The following is a 19,250-nucleotide window of genomic DNA, read 5'->3' as shown; positions in this document are numbered from 1 at the left end:
AGAAACAATATCCATCAAGCAGGATATAGATGATACGTCTGATGCAGAATCTGATCTGCTAGTTGAAAGTAGCAGTTTCGAAGTTAAAGAACCTGATACGATTGATGTACAGCGCACAAGGAAGTTGATTCCTACTGGACAAGTAATCAACTGCTGCTCTTGTTCGGCCGAGTTTGATTCAGAAGAGGCTTTGAAGAGACATTCAATTGAAATTCACATGTCCAAATTCAGATCCTTTAAAACCGCCGACAAACCATTCGTTTGCGATGTATGTTACAATTGCTTTAAATCCGACCGTTTGCTAATGAATCATCAATCCAAAATGTACAGACCAAAACGCTATGAATGCATTCACTGTGGCGAAAAATTCTGGTACAAATGTAACTTGCTGGAGCATGAAAGGATCAGCCATGGGCGCGAGCCATTCGCCTGTTCCGATTGTTTGAAAACCTTCACACGGCGATCCTCCTACGTTACACATATGAAAATACACGCTCCGATCTACGTTCATCAATGTAGTGAATGTGCGTTACGCTTTCCCACAAAGCAAAAACTAGTTCAACATGCAAAAAAACACGTCGTGAAATTCTAATTTACAACACGAGGCTCCCGATTCGGTCGATTTGGCTCAAGGCCGTTGTGTGCCAGTTTACCGTAAAATATGATTTTGGGGCTGGTGCAGATAGCAGTTCAAAAGTATGCGCGATGCAATATCTGCCATTTTATGTCATACGTAGGTACTCTTAAGCTTTTGAAATGACTGACTTGGATTTTCATTATCTCCTATTTTGTAACATACAGTTAGTTTCGAATACAAAGAAAATAAGGAAAACAGCGTTAATAAGCCATAAGTTGATTAAAATAATATCTTGTTCAAGGTACCGAATTGTTTCAGAACTAATCCTAGGAAAATACTTTTCTTAACGAACATCAAATGTTTGAATAACCTTATATTTTCCTAAATTTCTTAAGTTCTTGAACCATTATGTTAAGTGTTAAACCGAAAAAAACAATCTCGATCGTGGAACATCCTGGTCGTACGGCGATCATGAATATTTCCAAAAATATTCAATAAAATGAACTATCTCTATTCAGCTCTAGAAGACCCTGGTTATTGCTGTTGATGAATTATTGACAACGGAAATCTTATTTCAATCAATTTTCTGATAAAGTCAATCTTACGATCTCTATTAAAAGCGGATTAATTGAGTGTTGTTGGTAACAAGTTTTTGTATCAATAAAAAACTAAAGAGTGGAAATTTCATTTCATAAATGTGTTTGAAAGGGCTATTGATAAATCTAATAGTAAAGTAAAATCAATCGATATGATTTGAAAATTTTAAAAATAAATCGGAACAAAAGCTGATGATTCTTAGGGAATACCGAAAACTATAATGTCCTTCAGTGTGTGAATGTTTTCGGAAAACGTTCGTCTAGCTTGCATTGATTTTAAGAGAGTTGTCAAAACTAGTGGACAAAATATCTAAAACAATCCCAATGTTCATGAAAAACGGTTCGAAGTTTTGAGTAAACTCTCCTTATTTAATATTAAAAACGTGAAAAAAACATACATCTTCTTATAAGAATAAATTAAACATTGCATTGTACATCTGCGGTGCTTCTTTACTACTACCCTTGATTATTATGATTGGCCATGTGTTTCCGTAGATAATCCTTTCGAGGATAACCTCTACCGCAGATGGTGCATAAGTACGGTTTGATGCCTTGATGTGCCATAATATGTCGTTTCAAGTCGGTGGAAAACGCGTAAGCGGCATCACACTGGTCGCATTTGTATGGTTTTTCACCGGTGTGTTGTTTCATATGAGCCTGCAGGCAACTCTTGCGAGCAAAGGTAGCTGGACATACGGCGCACAGAATTGGTCGATGGTGCGGATTATGGGTTATCATATGGTCCTTCAAATTACTTTTTTCCTTAAACCCTTTGCCGCACACTTCACACTTGAATCGATCTTCGGCAATCGAATGAGAGCGAACATGCTTCCGAAATGTGTCTTTCATCATAAAAGCTTTATCACATATGGGACAAACGTACGCTCTTTCATTATTATGAGTTCGTTCGTGGTCTGCTACGCAGTTTTTATCACGAAATATTTTTCCACAAACCGAACATTGATACTGTTGTAATCTGTACGGCTTAAGGTGGTGATCTTTCAATATACGCAAATTTTTATACCTTCTAAAGCATAAATCACATTGATACTTGTTATCCTTGTCAGTAGATAGAAGGTTTTCTGGTTTGTGAACCATTTCTGCATGTTCTTTAAGGATTTTTTCTGTTTCGAATTGCTTGAAACAGGCGCAACATCGCGGTAACTGTCCTTTGCGCTTACTGTACAACTGAACAACTTCTTTGCCGTGTTTCTGTTTATGTTTCAAAAGTTTAGTTTCGTTATTGAAACATTCCTCACACTCATCACATTTGAATTGATTATCCAAGTATAAAAGATTAGTATGTCGGTAGAAAACTTTAGTAGATGAGTAACGTTTGAAGCAAATCTGGCATTCATATGGTCGTAATAAAATTTTATCCGGATCCGTGCACTTAGCATCTAGATGTGTGTCTTGAGCGTGTTGAAGTGCTTCGGCCATTGATGAAAGGGTGATTTTACATTGACAACATCTTTTGACGACTCCTCCAGGGGCACGTTTTCTCCCGCGCCTTACAAGCTTGGCAACCGGCACATCATCATCATCATCATCTGACTCGATTTCAGGTTTGAAAGCATTACTTTCACTGCCATCGCTCTGTTCTCTTGAATCGTCCTTTTTATACGATTCATTTGTTTTCTCAGACAAGAATTCTTCTTTTATAGAAGGTTTCAACTCTGGGTCGGTGGCGAATGATGTCTCTGCGTAAACACTAACCACATTCGGTTCGCAGTCTTCCAAAAACTCGTTTTTGACAGTCTCATCCACGAAATGTTGTTCATCTTCTTCCAGAGCGTTCCTGTAAAAAAAGCATTTTTGAAAGATTGGATTATTTTTATGTAGCTGAAAAATTTTATCATACCATCGTTTTCCCTCATCTTTGTGACTTTGACTACGAAACCATTCATCGGAATGTTGGACTTTCTTCTTTAGCTTATAGGCTACCAGCAAATTTCCTTTACAATCGGAACAACATTGGTATGGAAATCCGTCGAATTCGTCGATCTAAAATATAATTATCTTTATAAGTAAAACAAAATTTTAAAATTAACATATAGGTATAGAAAAAAGCAACCTACCATTAGGCTTGCACAGTATCGAAGCATCGCAACCAGACTGATATCTTCTACGATTTCGTTCAACGATATGACCGGGCGAGCTTCTGTGGTGCACATCCGACACATGCCAGATTCTGATTGTAGTATTCTTACATGTTCCGGTCCCGGCCGAACTTGGGTATTCATTGCAATACAGGTAATAGTTTTTTATCACAATTTATTTGACAGCAATGATTTATTTTTAAATAATGTTGGTGAACTTCTTTCAACAACACTGTCAATGGAATGTTTTATGTGTTTTTGCTTTGAACCCTTTTGAACAAATAATCTTGAAAATATCACGCAGCGGATTTATTGCACACTTCACACTCACACTTTAGAAAATTTAATGCTCAAAATTTCGTTGGGTTTGTAGACCTCAAATGTTGGTTGCACACGATGACTGTGTGCATGAGCTGTACAAAATGCCCTACAGAAAATATGATGTACTTTTGGAGCAACCGTCTACTCCACAAGGATACTTTGTGCGGCAGGGCCACTTGCCGTGTGGAAATAGGCATCTTCGACACATTTTCTTTCGCTCGACTATTTTCCATCTTTCGCTGACTGAAAGCTTGCGAAACCTTTCGCACTCACGAATCTTATGCCCCACGCTGTCACAGGCGAGGCAGGGTTTCGGATTTTCTGGTTTCACTGTAACTTCCTGATGGGCGTTCAAAAAGCCTCCTATTTTTTCCTTCCGCTTCTCCCTTTTCGTCGACACTTCTACGGAGGATTCCGTCGCTGTCGAAACGTTACAAGCTGATGTCCGGATCGTCGAAATAAAGTTGCAGAACGCTTCTAGATTTGGTACCGGAACGCTCATCAAGTAATGGCCCCACTGTAACTGCAGACATGGTGGGAGCTTGCTTACCATCTCCGTAAGTAGGATAAGGCTTGAGAGGTAAGAATGTAGATGTGCTGCTTCCATAAACGTCACCAGGTTCCGGACTTCTCGACCGAATGTGACAAGCGTTCCAAGCTTGTTGGCATTTGGTTGTGTTGCTGTTCGGATTCTGGTCAGTAAGCAGTTGACCAACTGCTCCGGTCTTCCGCATTCATCCCGAAGGGTCGTAATTATTTGCGGTACGGCGGACGGAATTGTCAGAATACCGAGAACCTTTTCCCTGGCATTGCCGATGAGGGCTCTCTGCAGACGGGCTAGATTTTCGTCGGGCTGGATACCACACATCCGCGTGGTAGACTCGAAAGCATTGACGAACATCGGCCACTCTAAAGGATCTCCGGAGAATTTGGGTAGGTCTCTCGACACCACCTGTCTCGCTGCGATTTGTTGTGCGCTGATCACACCAGCAGCAGGATAGGCCCAGGAATTTGGGGCCTGCCGCGGTTGTGAATTATCCGTTGATCCAACGCCGTGGATTCCATACGGATTGGGAGCCGCTCCAACTCCTGTGCAAGCAGCCGGGAACTGCTTATCTGGCAACTGTCCAATATCCCGGGTCCTCTGGTTTGACTCGTTCTGCTGAACGCACGTTCTGCCCGGATTTTCCGTCGGGGGAACTGCTTCGTTGTGCAAAACTGTAGAAAATCCCGGAGGGATTGCGAAACGTGTAGCTCGATATGTGGGCATCAGTGCTGCTGTTTGCCATTCAGTTTGATTCGATTCGGGAATCACGGAAAGCTGATGAGCAATCGGGTTAAATGATTTCGGAACCGCTCCAGTCGGTACGTTTCTCGAAAGTGGCGTGGAAGTAGCAGGTATCACTTCAGGATTCGCCTGCTGTCGTACATCACTGACCCAATGGTTCACTGCCTTAATCCGATCCCGAGCACTCAGACTGGAAACGCTGCCACCGATTGCTTCCTCCTGCTCGATTTCGAGCTCAAGTTGGTGCTTCTGAGAAAGATATTGGCGATCTTTCTCTTCCTTTTCCTTCTGGATCTTATCTTCCAGGGCTTTCTGCTCCTCGAGCTGCTGAAGGCGCAATCTTGCCGAACTGTTAGATCGCACAGATATCACGGATCTTATCGATTTCGTCGATGCAGCAGGATGTTCCATTCCGCGCTTCTTCTCACAGGTACCACAGATCCACGATCGATTGGCAACAGATTCGGTAACGCCGATGCAATCGAAATGCCACCAATTATCGCAGGCATCGCAAGCAACCATGCTACGAGCGCCATCCGGACGGGAACAGGCGAGACAGTTGTGTTCCGCGGCAGTCGTCCTCGACTGATTGAGGTTAGGATCCCGCGAACTCATTATTTTTGAGCTTGTAGACTTTTTGTAGTTCGTATTTGACGTGACTCAACTAGAAAATTTATTCTTTTGTTAAATTACAATGTTGTTAATAAATATGAGACCAGATTACTTACAAATAAGTCTTCTTCTTCGATCAAAACGAGTTTGCCGAAGATCCTACAATCAGTTCCGGATTCGGATTCCTGTTAAGTTACGATAAAGTTACTTTCTGGTGTTTTTATAACAAAGAAGGTTACTTACGATCTGATGGAGAATATAAAGCAAGATATTTCGCAAATACAATATTTATCCGGGAACGACAATTCACGGCAGTGAATTCGACCTAATCGGAACACATTTCTTCAATTAGCAAATCGTATTTGATATTTGGAGAATATTATCATAACTTACGTTTAATCAACCTACTGATCGGAATCTTGCTAGAATAGCATCAAACTCAGCTAAGAAAATGCTGCACTTCGGCACGAGAGAATACAATTTCAAGCAGAACTATAATTTTCACCAACCAATCTATCAAACACGTTTTTCAATTTTTTCCGACTTTCCTACTTTTTCTTTTCTCCTTTCTCTTCTCACCTGTCTAACTATCAAACTGTCAAACTAATCTGTCACAAAATGGGTTTGATGTTCCCCCTAATTTCACCCTCTCAGGGCCGTAGCAACAACACCCTTTGCTTTGTACTGTATGTCTCATATGTGTGAGTGAGATGGAGATAAATTTTCCCCTATTTTTTGACAAAGGCTTATGGTTCTCGCTACAGGAGTGAGTGAATAGCTTTCCGCATTCTTCCTCTTTTAATGTTTTGCATCTAGACCGTTTGCTTTGTTGTGGAGTAAAGGGTGTATAAAACAATCTGTGTGAGGATACACGGAGAATAAAGTATAGTATATTCAACAATAACCCACTTATATTCAATCATATTTCTGATTAACTCTCGGCTAACTATAAATATTAAATTTTGAACTATAGATATAATAGATAATCTGATTGATTTTGTGTGCTCAAATATAAAGATGATACATTCAAATATAGCTGTATGATTGATTTTGTGCACTCAACTATAAATATAATAGATTCAACTACAAATTGCTGATTGACCTTACGCAATCAACTATGAATATAGTAGATTCAATTGTAATGGAATAATTGATTCAATTGTAAATATGATAGATTCAACTAGAACAGTATGATTGATTCTACAATAAATATTATAGATTCAATTTTATTTCTATGATTCAATAAATGAGCTCAACTATATATATTTTAGATTCTCCTCATATATTTAATTTTATTCTTCTATTTTCCTAATAAGCTTTTTCCATTTTGTTTCATTCTTATACTTTATTTAAAAAAATCACATTCTCACAACCAATTCCTATACTTTCGATATTTCGAATTATATTTTAGTTTCGTCCAGCAGCTTAAAGTTGGCCATCGGTTTCGGATCAGCCTGTGTGATTCTTTGAAGCCGCCACGATTCTGAAATTTAAAAATCACAAATATTATCCAACCCGGTGCTGTCGTTAAATTTTGATTACCTGTCCAATTCATGCTGTTCTTATAGGTCTGCCTAACAGATTGTTATCCTTTAAAGCTTCTGCTGATTGGTACCGTACCGGGAAGCTGTTAACTGAAGGCGTCCTGAGGATTCCATTTAAAACATTGGTAAGCTGCTGCATCCGCTGGAAATTGACCTGGGAGAGGAGGTCAGAAAATGAAATTAATAGCCTATAACATCTAATCAAATGAAGCATACAAATTTATAATTATAATTGGAAGGTAAATCATTTGTGCAACTTAACATTTCGTAAAAGGACATGATGATCGGTATTTTGTGTTGCTTAGGTTACCAGAGCTTGTTCAAAGCAATTCTTTCTTCCAGACGCTTATCTGATTTTCCGAACCAACAGCAAGCATAGCCTTCCGCTGTTGTAGATTCAGCTTTGGAACACTTTGGAGAAAATTCCCTGGAAGAACAAACACACAATACATACATTTTTCGTTTTTTCGATGCTTAAAGCAAAAACTTTTTTTTCAGAACAAAATGCTTTTAAAAATGGCAAGAAAAACTTACCAATCCTTTTGAGTTTCCTATGGGAATTCTTAGCATTTCGCAGCTCGGCCGGTGAGTTTCGTCTTGCCATCGGGCCTTCGTCGTTTTTTTCCGATGAAAATGAATTTCCCAGGATGCACGCCACAGGCACTAAAGCCGCTGTTATTGAGGAAAATATGGAAGACTTGCGTTCCCCTATCGATTCTCTTATCGATTTCGATGCCGGAAACAGTTTTGCCGGCAGCCGAATAGCGGCTAAGAAAAATGTAAGGAACTTCTGGCCGAGCATCAGCACTACGACCGCAGACAGGAACACGTACAGGAAACGGCTTTTTGGTTTGCTGAAAAGCGCATTGACCGGTGCGATTCCAGGAATTGCTTGCGGAACTCCAGCAACAGCACTTCCACCATTGATCGCCGCCAGGAACCGTTTTGAGGAAAACCGGTTGTGCTTTTTACCACTGCTGGACTGCTGGCGAAATACTAGCAACCGTACAGGAATTACTTTTTTCCTTCGACGAAATCGCTAACCGTTTTCCGTTTTTATTTTTTTTTTGCTAAATGTACACACCTACACACGCATAAACACGGAAGTTAAAATGTTCGTTAAAATCTCGATGATTAAAAAAAACTTTAAATAAAAATTTGCCAATTTTTGTTTGTAGTTGAATCTATTTTGTTTATAGTTGAATGCAAAAAAATCAAATAATTGGAATAATATTTATTGTTGAGTGCCTAAAATCAATTATACAATTGTACTTACATCTATCATATTTACAATTGAATCAATTATACCACTACAGTTGAATCTATCATATTTACAGTTAAATAAATTATACCACTACAGTTGAATCTATTATATTTATAGTTGAATGCCTAAAATCAATTATACAATTGTAGTTGAATCTATCATATCTACAGTTGAATCAATTATAGCATTACAATTGAAACAATTATACCATTACAGTTGAATCTATTATATTCATAGTTGTTTGCATAAGGTCAATTAGCAGTTTGTAGTTGAATCTATTGTATTTATAGTTGAATGCATAAAATAAATCATACAGTTGAATGCATTATATTTATAGTTGATTGCGTAATGACAATTAGAAGTTTGTCGTTGAATCAATATTATAGGTAGTTGAATGCGAAAAAATCAACTGCATTTCGATTATTGGTATAACAAGCTGAAATAATTGTAACAACTGTCGTCTTTTTTCTCCGTGTAATGTTATTTTATGGCTCTAAATTTTTTAGATCCTTTGCTCAAACTGCATTATAAATCTTACGAAAACTGAAAAGCTAAAAACGGTTTTTGTGTTAAGTAGAGCTTGTATTGGGCTATTTGAATCCACTGAAAACCGGTTTTGTTTACTTTGTCTTTTATACCCTTTTCACATGTTGCTGCTGATTTGATTTGAAATGTGAATAAAAAGTTCACACTACTAAATAGTACAATGGCTACGTAATCCTTCTGCGCCGATTTCTTACAGGGTATTCCATCATGCGAAACGAAGGTAAACAAATGAAGTCTAAAATAAGTCGGTACCCTGAAAATATTTTTTTTCGCTAAGTGGGTGCGTTGTACGGTTCAGCTTCCGCGATTGCAGTTACATTTTTCGTTCTAGATTCGTACGTAGCGCACCTTTATTCCCCCGATAGCAGCTGAGCTCAATTTGTGTAAGATGAAAAAACTTTTCCATAAGCGGGGCTCGCTCATATTGACCGAAAAGCCGTTCGCCTGGGTTCTGCAATCGCGCTATCGTAGTGAACGTTGTGATAAGTGCTTCAAAACGTGGGTACCGATATGATATAATATTAAAGCGATCGGTAGGTAATAATATCCCATTCTTTCATAACAGGAACAAAGTGTTAAAATGCAGCAACTGCTTATACGTTCGATACTGCAATCGGTTTTGTCAGAAAGAAGCCTGGCCAGAACATCAAGCAGAATGTCCGAAGCTGAAAGCCGTTGGTAGTCGCACCGTACCGGATGCGGCCCTCATGATGGCTCGTATCATCCGTAAACTCCAAAAGGGAGGCGATTTTGAGAAGGGATATTACTCGTCAAAATACTACCGACGATTTGGAGATCTCATGACTCGTGAGTAATGTGCTTGGCAGATAGTTATAGCATTTAAACCTACATTTATTTCGGAAGTCTATGCAAATCGATACCAAGAAACTCTTTCATTGTAATATATCGATTTTATACATCGAAGGAGCGAAAAAAAAATGCTATTAACGGGCCTCACTCGTTGAAAACAACCCACTTATCCGTTTTGCAGAATAACTTAATTAGAGATGAAGAAAAGATGCCGATTCAAACGCGTGAGTGCGAAATTTCTATTTTGGTTTCTTTTCCTCGTAGCAAAACAAGCATCATCGTTACCGGTATATGTAGGTACACGTTTGTAGCCAAAGGAAGGTAGTGTTTCTGAAATGTTTTATGGATTGTGCATGTGTAAATCAAGCATACCATATTCACATTTCGAAGTGATGAACGCGACTTCGACGTAATAAAATCAACTATGATGACAGCAACTCGCGTAAGAAAACTTAAATGGCATTTATGAATTGACCGTGTTTTTTTTCGCTGTCGTGCTTATGTTTTGTTCTCATTTTTTTGCGTAACAGTTTTTGAATTGAACCCCGCATTAAATTATTGTTTGCATTTTGTTTCTATGTTTAATTCAATTTCTTATTACCTAGATTGAATGTTGTTTTTGAGATATTATTTAATTTGGCTTTTTAATATTCACGCCCAAAAATTTAGATATCGAAATTAACCGCGATAATATCTTCGAATTGAATGCATAGCTCAGATGTAATATTCGAAACAAATGTCACGCTTTAATGTTCCCAATTTTTATTGTAGACGAAGATGATATAAAAAAAGACGAACGTCGCATGGAACATTTCCAATCACTGGTAGTGGTGTTGCAATCGTTGCTCGATGAAACTTCAATGCCCAGTGCCACAGAGCTTTTGCAGATCTATGGAAAGGTCGAGCTCTCTCATTGTAGTATGAAATTGTTCAAATTGACTGTACCGCCGTTTTTGTTTTCTCCAGATGTGCATCAACAGCTTCAACATTCTAGATGATGATATGAACAGCATCGGTACCGGAATGTACCTGGGAGCTTCGATAATGGACCATCGCTGTCGACCTAACGCAGTGGCCACCTTCGATGGCACCACGATTCACGTGCGGCTACTCGAAGACTACAGCGGGAGTGAAATTGACTTCGACAAGATTTTCATCTCCTACATAGACCTTCTAAATCCGGCTGTGGTTCGCAAGAATCGTCTCCGAGCACAGTATTACTTCGAATGTGGCTGTGAGCGTTGTAAAGACGAAAAGGAAACGATGCTTATGAACTCTGGGGTATGTCCACTGGCAGATTGCGATGAACCGATTCTACTCGAGGATGAGAGCGTGAAAAAATGTCCTCGGTGCAGAACTGCTATTAAACAATCTGCACGAGACAAGTACAGAGAAATCATCGGCTTCACCAAGGGTCATCTGGAGGAAATGTACTCCATTGCTTGTATGTTATTTCTTACTAGTAGGTAGAACTTAACTTAACATTTTAGTGATATCCTTTTAGATTTGGACGTGTGTCAGCTTTGCTTGAAAAAGCAAGAAAACATTCTGCATTACTACAACGTGTGGTACCTCAAGACGCTAGATCACGCTTTCGAGAGTGCAATCGAAATGGAAAAATGGGAAGAAGCGATTGGCTACGGGCTGCAACTTAAGGACGGTTTCCAGAAGTATAACGGCCCATTTCACCCACTGTATGGCTTGTTGTTGTTAAAGATCGGTAAAATACAACTGTTCGTGAAACAGTTTAGCCAAGCTTTAAAACATATTCATGACAGCGAAAAAATTGTACGTGTGACCCACGGAGAGCAACACGATTTGTATAAAAATCGATTAATACCGCTACTGTGTCAAGCTGCCAGTGAATATGAAGCCATGGAAAATAAATAATTTAGACATTTGTTGAAACTTTTTGTTTAGATAATTTTAACGAAAAACAGTTCCCCTAACAGTTTAAAATTCGGTCATCAAAATAAGTTACAAAAATCCATAGGCTTCAGAAATATATTCCATTTTACATATTCTTACCTTAAACGCGCTTATAGGATTTAGTATCTTCTCATTAAAAAAAAATTGCATTTCGATTATCAATCGAAAAAGCGAACAATTCAATAGATAGTCCATTATGTGAAAGTGAAGCAAACTTACTTTTAAAATACACCATGAAACCTAATCGTCCTTAGATTCCTGGGCCAATTTCTTGTTGGCCGGCTCGTTCTCGGTCTTGCCGTCCTCTTGCTTTCGCTTCTTGCCGTGGTGGTTGTTGTGGTTCCGGTTTCCTCCTCCTCGGCCACCCTTCTTACGGGCGTTGTTGGCTTGACGTCGCGCCAACTGATCCTTCACCACCTTTTTGAGGAACTCTGTCTCTTCCTCTCCTTCCAGCAATTTGACCGTTATTTCCTGATCGTCAATCTTGATCTGTATTGAAAATAGATTGTTAATTTTCTTATATTTTTAAATTTTTAAACATATATGCACCTTATTATCGGTCAGTTTCTCGACAAACTTCTTTCCGGCATCGGTGTTGGCGAATCGAACCACTCCCTTCTCGTCAGTTTTCTGATAATCGATGAACGCGACCTCCAAAGATTCGTCCAGCTTAAGAATGGTTTCCTTGATCGTTTCGCGGCTAGTTTCTTTCCCGAAACCTTCCATGTGCACACTGGCACCTTTCGGCAGGTGATCGATGTCTAACTTTTCTTCTTGCTTCTTTTTGTCCTTCCTTTTGCGTTCGTTTTTCTTCTCCTCGAAGTAGTCGTCTTGCATTTTGCGGATTAGTTCCTTGCCTTGATAGTCGAGTTTTTCCTTGGCCAGAAAAGCAGCGCATTGTTCTTTGGTGGCGAACGTTACGAACACACTACCTTTGAACAGATACTTTTTGGTAGCTTTGTCGTGATATTTTCTCATAACGACATTTGTGACTTTCTCAAATGGTTCAAAGAATTCAATCAACTCGTTTATCTGAGTTGCTTCTTGGGGAGGGAATCCTTTCACATAGACCGTTCGGCTATAGATTTCCTTACGAGTTTCCTCGTTTTGCTCGGGTAGCGGTCGTTCCGGATGACGCCGAAGTTTCTCGCGATCTTCGCTGATTTCAATTAAACCTTCGTCGGACTTTTCAATGGCGTCGACAATGATTTTCTTGTCATCACTAAGTGCCTTAAGCCGTTTGAAAGTGAGCAATACATCGACCGGGACCCAACCGTCGTCTTTTGAAATCTGTTCGCTCAGAAACTTGTCCCGGGCTAGGTTGGCATCCCCGAAATAATACTCCAGTTGGCGGATAATGGAACATTCAAGTTTGGACGCATTTGTCGGTGTATCTTCCGATGCATCATCTTGTGAAACTTCGGAAGATTTCTCCTTAGCGGGGGCAACTTTAACTTCGGTTTCCGTCATGTTTGAATGATGTAAAACGTTTCCCGATTGCAAGCTGAATACAAAATGAGGTTAAGTCAAGTTACAAATCTTACCGGGTTTTGTAGTTGCAATATACAAAAATATCAAGAAAATTTTAGCTCGCGTGGACCTGTTAAGCAGAAAATATTTTTAAAAGCAATAAATATTCTACTTACCAGAATATACGACGTTAAATCAGGCAAAATAATTTTTCCTCGAGGACGCACGTGTAAATACTAAACAAGTTTTGTTTAAAACTGCCGGACCAATGAAGGAACACGTTTTGCAAATTTCAGTCATCAATGATTAAAAAATAACCGTAAATGGTCTGTGTCAAGTTAGGGACGAAACGGTTTCAAGGCTAGGGACGAAACATTTCAAGGCGAAAGCGCTACCTATGAGATTCGAAAGAAAGCTTCGCTATAATAAATGCAACATACTCTTAGCGAGATATAAAACAAAGGGAGATAGAAATATTATCAAATCGTTATAATCCTCTTCCAAAAAATACAAGTATTTCGAAAAACTATAGTCAGTGGTAACACCTCTAAGCCATGATAAAAAAAATCTTGTTTATTCAACAACCGGAATATACTCTCTTAGCCACTAGTCTAGAATCGTTGTGGGTAACGTGCTGAACAATTTGGTATAGGTGGGAGTACCTGAATTAGGGGCTGAGGGTGTTTTTAGGACGTGTCAAAAAAAAAAATTTTTTTTTTGAAGAAATTTGAAGAAATCAAATTTTTCCTTGTTGAAAAAAAGTTGTTCGAAAACCGAAATATACTCTCTTAGCCACTAGTCTAGAATCGTTGTGGGTAACGTGCTGAACAATTTGGTATAGGTGGGAGTACCTGAATTAGGGGCTGAGGGTGTTTTTAGGACGTGTCAAAAAAAAAAAATTTTTTTTTGAAGAAATTTGAAGAAATCAAATTTTTCCTTGTTGAAAAAAAGTTGTTCGAAAACCGAAATATACTCTCTTAGCCACTAGTCTAGAATCGTTGTGGGTAACGTGCTGAACAATTTGGTATAGGTGGGAGTACCTGAATTAGGGGCTGAGGGTGTTTTTAGGACGTGTCAAAAAAAAAAATTTTTTTTTGAAGAAATTTGAAGAAATCAAATTTTTCCTTGTTGAAAAAAAGTTGTTCGAAAACCGAAATATACTCTCTTAGCCACTAGTCTAGAATCGTTGTGGGTAACGTGCTGAACAATTTGGTATAGGTGGGAGTACCTGAATTAGGGGCTGAGGGTGTTTTTAGGACGTGTCAAAAAAAAAAATTTTTTTTTGAAGAAATTTGAAGAAATCAAATTTTTCCTTGTTGAAAAAAAGTTGTTCGAAAACCGAAATATACTCTCTTAGCCACTAGTCTAGAATCGTTGTGGGTAACGTGCTGAACAATTTGGTATAGGTGGGAGTACCTGAATTAGGGGCTGAGGGTGTTTTTAGGACGTGTCAAAAAAAAAAAATTTTTTTTTTGAAGAAATTTGAAGAAATCAAATTTTTCCTTGTTGAAAAAAAGTTGTTCGAAAACCGAAATATACTCTCTTAGCCACTAGTCTAGAATCGTTGTGGGTAACGTGCTGAACAATTTGGTATAGGTGGGAGTACCTGAATTAGGGGCTGAGGGTGTTTTTAGGACGTGTCAAAAAAAAAAATTTTTTTTTTGAAGAAATTTGAAGAAATCAAATTTTTCCTTGTTGAAAAAAAGTTGTTCGAAAACCGAAATATACTCTCTTAGCCACTAGTCTAGAATCGTTGTGGGTAACGTGCTGAACAATTTGGTATAGGTGGGAGTACCTGAATTAGGGGCTGAGGGTGTTTTTAGGACGTGTCAAAAAAAAAAATTTTTTTTTTGAAGAAATTTGAAGAAATCAAATTTTTCCTTGTTGAAAAAAAGTTGTTCGAAAACCGAAATATACTCTCTTAGCCACTAGTCTAGAATCGTTGTGGGTAACGTGCTGAACAATTTGGTATAGGTGGGAGTACCTGAATTAGGGGCTGAGGGTGTTTTTAGGACGTGTCAAAAAAAAAAATTTTTTTTTTGAAGAAATTTGAAGAAATCAAATTTTTCCTTGTTGAAAAAAAGTTGTTCGAAAACCGAAATATACTCTCTTAGCCACTAGTCTAGAATCGTTGTGGGTAACGTGCTGAACAATTTGGTATAGGTGGGAGTACCTGAATTAGGGGCTGAGGGTGTTTTTAGGACGTGTCAAAAAAAAAAATTTTTTTTTGAAGAAATTTGAAGAAATCAAATTTTTCCTTGTTGAAAAAAAGTTGTTCGAAAACCGAAATATACTCTCTTAGCCACTAGTCTAGAATCGTTGTGGGTAACGTGCTGAACAATTTGGTATAGGTGGGAGTACCTGAATTAGGGGCTGAGGGTGTTTTTAGGACGTGTCAAAAAAAAAAATTTTTTTTTGAAGAAATTTGAAGAAATCAAATTTTTCCTTGTTGAAAAAAAGTTGTTCGAAAACCGAAATATACTCTCTTAGCCACTAGTCTAGAATCGTTGTGGGTAACGTGCTGAACAATTTGGTATAGGTGGGAGTACCTGAATTAGGGGCTGAGGGTGTTTTTAGGACGTGTCAAAAAAAAAAAATTTTTTTTTTGAAGAAATTTGAAGAAATCAAATTTTTCCTTGTTGAAAAAAAGTTGTTCGAAAACCGAAATATACTCTCTTAGCCACTAGTCTAGAATCGTTGTGGGTAACGTGCTGAACAATTTGGTATAGGTGGGAGTACCTGAATTAGGGGCTGAGGGTGTTTTTAGGACGTGTCAAAAAAAAAAATTTTTTTTTTGAAGAAATTTGAAGAAATCAAATTTTTCCTTGTTGAAAAAAAGTTGTTCGAAAACCGAAATATACTCTCTTAGCCACTAGTCTAGAATCGTTGTGGGTAACGTGCTGAACAATTTGGTATAGGTGGGAGTACCTGAATTAGGGGCTGAGGGTGTTTTTAGGACGTGTCAAAAAAAAAAATTTTTTTTTTGAAGAAATTTGAAGAAATCAAATTTTTCCTTGTTGAAAAAAAGTTGTTCGAAAACCGAAATATACTCTCTTAGCCACTAGTCTAGAATCGTTGTGGGTAACGTGCTGAACAATTTGGTATAGGTGGGAGTACCTGAATTAGGGGCTGAGGGTGTTTTTAGGACGTGTCAAAAAAAAAAATTTTTTTTTTGAAGAAATTTGAAGAAATCAAATTTTTCCTTGTTGAAAAAAAGTTGTTCGAAAACCGAAATATACTCTCTTAGCCACTAGTCTAGAATCGTTGTGGGTAACGTGCTGAACAATTTGGTATAGGTGGGAGTACCTGAATTAGGGGCTGAGGGTGTTTTTAGGACGTGTCAAAAAAAAAAATTTTTTTTTGAAGAAATTTGAAGAAATCAAATTTTTCCTTGTTGAAAAAAAGTTGTTCGAAAACCGAAATATACTCTCTTAGCCACTAGTCTAGAATCGTTGTGGGTAACGTGCTGAACAATTTGGTATAGGTGGGAGTACCTGAATTAGGGGCTGAGGGTGTTTTTAGGACGTGTCAAAAAAAAAAATTTTTTTTTGAAGAAATTTGAAGAAATCAAATTTTTCCTTGTTGAAAAAAAGTTGTTCGAAAACCGAAATATACTCTCTTAGCCACTAGTCTAGAATCGTTGTGGGTAACGTGCTGAACAATTTGGTATAGGTGGGAGTACCTGAATTAGGGGCTGAGGGTGTTTTTAGGACGTGTCAAAAAAAAAAATTTTTTTTTTGAAGAAATTTGAAGAAATCAAATTTTTCCTTGTTGAAAAAAAGTTGTTCGAAAACCGAAATATACTCTCTTAGCCACTAGTCTAGAATCGTTGTGGGTAACGTGCTGAACAATTTGGTATAGGTGGGAGTACCTGAATTAGGGGCTGAGGGTGTTTTTAGGACGTGTCAAAAAAAAAAATTTTTTTTTTGAAGAAATTTGAAGAAATCAAATTTTTCCTTGTTGAAAAAAAGTTGTTCGAAAACCGAAATATACTCTCTTAGCCACTAGTCTAGAATCGTTGTGGGTAACGTGCTGAACAATTTGGTATAGGTGGGAGTACCTGAATTAGGGGCTGAGGGTGTTTTTAGGACGTGTCAAAAAAAAAAATTTTTTTTTTGAAGAAATTTGAAGAAATCAAATTTTTCCTTGTTGAAAAAAAGTTGTTCGAAAACCGAAATATACTCTCTTAGCCACTAGTCTAGAATCGTTGTGGGTAACGTGCTGAACAATTTGGTATAGGTGGGAGTACCTGAATTAGGGGCTGAGGGTGTTTTTAGGACGTGTCAAAAAAAAAAATTTTTTTTTTGAAGAAATTTGAAGAAATCAAATTTTTCCTTGTTGAAAAAAAGTTGTTCGAAAACCGAAATATACTCTCTTAGCCACTAGTCTAGAATCGTTGTGGGTAACGTGCTGAACAATTTGGTATAGGTGGGAGTACCTGAATAAGGGGCTGAGGGTGTTTTTAGGACGTGTCAAAAAAAAAAATTTTTTTTTGAAGAAATTTGAAGAAATCAAATTTTTCCTTGTTGAAAAAAAGTTGTTCGAAAACCGAAATATACTCTCTTAGCCACTAGTCTAGAATCGTTGTGGGTAACGTGCTGAACAATTTGGTATAGGTGGGAGTACCTGAATTAGGGGCTGAGGGTGTTTTTAGGACGTGTCAAAAAAAAAAATTTTTTTTTGAAGAAATTTGAAGAAATCAAATTTTTCCTTGTTGAAAAAAAGTTGTTCGAAAACCGAAATATACTCTCTTAGCCACTAGTCTAGAATCGTTGTGGGTAACGTGCTGAACAATTTGGTATAGGTGGGAGTACCTGAATTAGGGGCTGAGGGTGTTTTTAGGACGTGTCAAAAAAAAAAAATTTTTTTTTTGAAGAAATTTGAAGAAATCAAATTTTTCCTTGTTGAAAAAAAGTTGTTCGAAAACCGAAATATACTCTCTTAGCCACTAGTCTAGAATCGTTGTGGGTAACGTGCTGAACAATTTGGTATAGGTGGGAGTACCTGAATTAGGGGCTGAGGGTGTTTTTAGGACGTGTCAAAAAAAAAAATTTTTTTTTTGAAGAAATTTGAAGAAATCAAATTTTTCCTTGTTGAAAAAAAGTTGTTCGAAAACCGAAATATACTCTCTTAGCCACTAGTCTAGAATCGTTGTGGGTAACGTGCTGAACAATTTGGTATAGGTGGGAGTACCTGAATTAGGGGCTGAGGGTGTTTTTAGGACGTGTCAAAAAAAAAAATTTTTTTTTGAAGAAATTTGAAGAAATCAAATTTTTCCTTGTTGAAAAAAAGTTGTTCGAAAACCGAAATATACTCTCTTAGCCACTAGTCTAGAATCGTTGTGGGTAACGTGCTGAACAATTTGGTATAGGTGGGAGTACCTGAATTAGGGGCTGAGGGTGTTTTTAGGACGTGTCAAAAAAAAAAATTTTTTTTTGAAGAAATTTGAAGAAATCAAATTTTTCCTTGTTGAAAAAAAGTTGTTCGAAAACCGAAATATACTCTCTTAGCCACTAGTCTAGAATCGTTGTGGGTAACGTGCTGAACAATTTGGTATAGGTGGGAGTACCTGAATTAGGGGCTGAGGGTGTTTTTAGGACGTGTCAAAAAAAAAAATTTTTTTTTGAAGAAATTTGAAGAAATCAAATTTTTCCTTGTTGAAAAAAAGTTGTTCGAAAACCGAAATATACTCTCTTAGCCACTAGTCTAGAATCGTTGTGGGTAACGTGCTGAACAATTTGGTATAGGTGGGAGTACCTGAATTAGGGGCTGAGGGTGTTTTTAGGACGTGTCAAAAAAAAAAAATTTTTTTTTTGAAGAAATTTGAAGAAATCAAATTTTTCCTTGTTGAAAAAAAGTTGTTCGAAAACCGAAATATACTCTCTTAGCCACTAGTCTAGAATCGTTGTGGGTAACGTGCTGAACAATTTGGTATAGGTGGGAGTACCTGAATTAGGGGCTGAGGGTGTTTTTAGGACGTGTCAAAAAAAAAAATTTTTTTTTGAAGAAATTTGAAGAAATCAAATTTTTCCTTGTTGAAAAAAAGTTGTTCGAAAACCGAAATATACTCTCTTAGCCACTAGTCTAGAATCGTTGTGGGTAACGTGCTGAACAATTTGGTATAGGTGGGAGTACCTGAATTAGGGGCTGAGGGTGTTTTTAGGACGTGTCAAAAAAAAAAAATTTTTTTTTTG

At 37.8% G+C, this 19,250-nt stretch overlaps 3 protein-coding genes and 1 long non-coding RNA gene across 4 annotated transcripts; 1 reads left to right on the top strand and 3 right to left on the bottom strand.

The window, feature by feature from the left end:
• Positions 1-1,523: 1,523 nt before the first annotated feature.
• LOC129744790 (zinc finger protein 883-like) lies at positions 1,524-3,546 on the bottom strand. Its single transcript, XM_055737492.1, has 3 exons — positions 3,252-3,546; positions 3,035-3,177; positions 1,524-2,971 (listed from the first exon to the last, which is right to left on the bottom strand). Exons 1-3 carry the CDS (start codon positions 3,414-3,416, stop codon positions 1,630-1,632), a joined length of 1,650 nt encoding a protein of 549 aa, XP_055593467.1. The 5' UTR covers positions 3,417-3,546; the 3' UTR covers positions 1,524-1,629.
• Positions 3,547-6,820: 3,274 nt separating this feature from the next.
• LOC129749788 (uncharacterized) lies at positions 6,821-8,142 on the bottom strand. Its single transcript, XR_008738161.1, has 4 exons — positions 7,572-8,142; positions 7,300-7,464; positions 7,036-7,191; positions 6,821-6,976 (listed from the first exon to the last, which is right to left on the bottom strand). It is a non-coding gene; the product is annotated as an uncharacterized LOC129749788 (long non-coding RNA).
• Positions 8,143-9,046: 904 nt separating this feature from the next.
• On the top strand, positions 9,047-11,565 carry LOC129744539 (histone-lysine N-methyltransferase SMYD3). The gene is made up of 5 exons (XM_055737116.1): positions 9,047-9,345; positions 9,413-9,654; positions 10,429-10,556; positions 10,624-11,101; positions 11,162-11,565. Exons 1-5 carry the CDS (start codon positions 9,236-9,238, stop codon positions 11,545-11,547), a joined length of 1,344 nt encoding a protein of 447 aa, XP_055593091.1. The 5' UTR covers positions 9,047-9,235; the 3' UTR covers positions 11,548-11,565.
• An 82-nt stretch (positions 11,566-11,647) lies between these two features.
• Positions 11,648-13,362, bottom strand: LOC129744540 (la protein homolog). Its single transcript, XM_055737117.1, has 3 exons — positions 13,233-13,362; positions 12,136-13,090; positions 11,648-12,075 (listed from the first exon to the last, which is right to left on the bottom strand). The coding sequence occupies exons 2-3, from the start codon at positions 13,054-13,056 to the stop codon at positions 11,827-11,829; spliced, it is 1,170 nt and encodes a 389-aa protein (XP_055593092.1). The 5' UTR covers positions 13,057-13,090; positions 13,233-13,362; the 3' UTR covers positions 11,648-11,826.
• Positions 13,363-19,250: the final 5,888 nt, after the last annotated feature.

Source organism: Uranotaenia lowii, chromosome 2, assembly GCF_029784155.1.
Source record: "Uranotaenia lowii strain MFRU-FL chromosome 2, ASM2978415v1, whole genome shotgun sequence".
In the NCBI taxonomy this organism is placed as follows: Eukaryota; Metazoa; Arthropoda; class Insecta; order Diptera; family Culicidae; genus Uranotaenia; species Uranotaenia lowii.
This window is presented reverse-complemented; position numbering and strand designations above follow the sequence as displayed.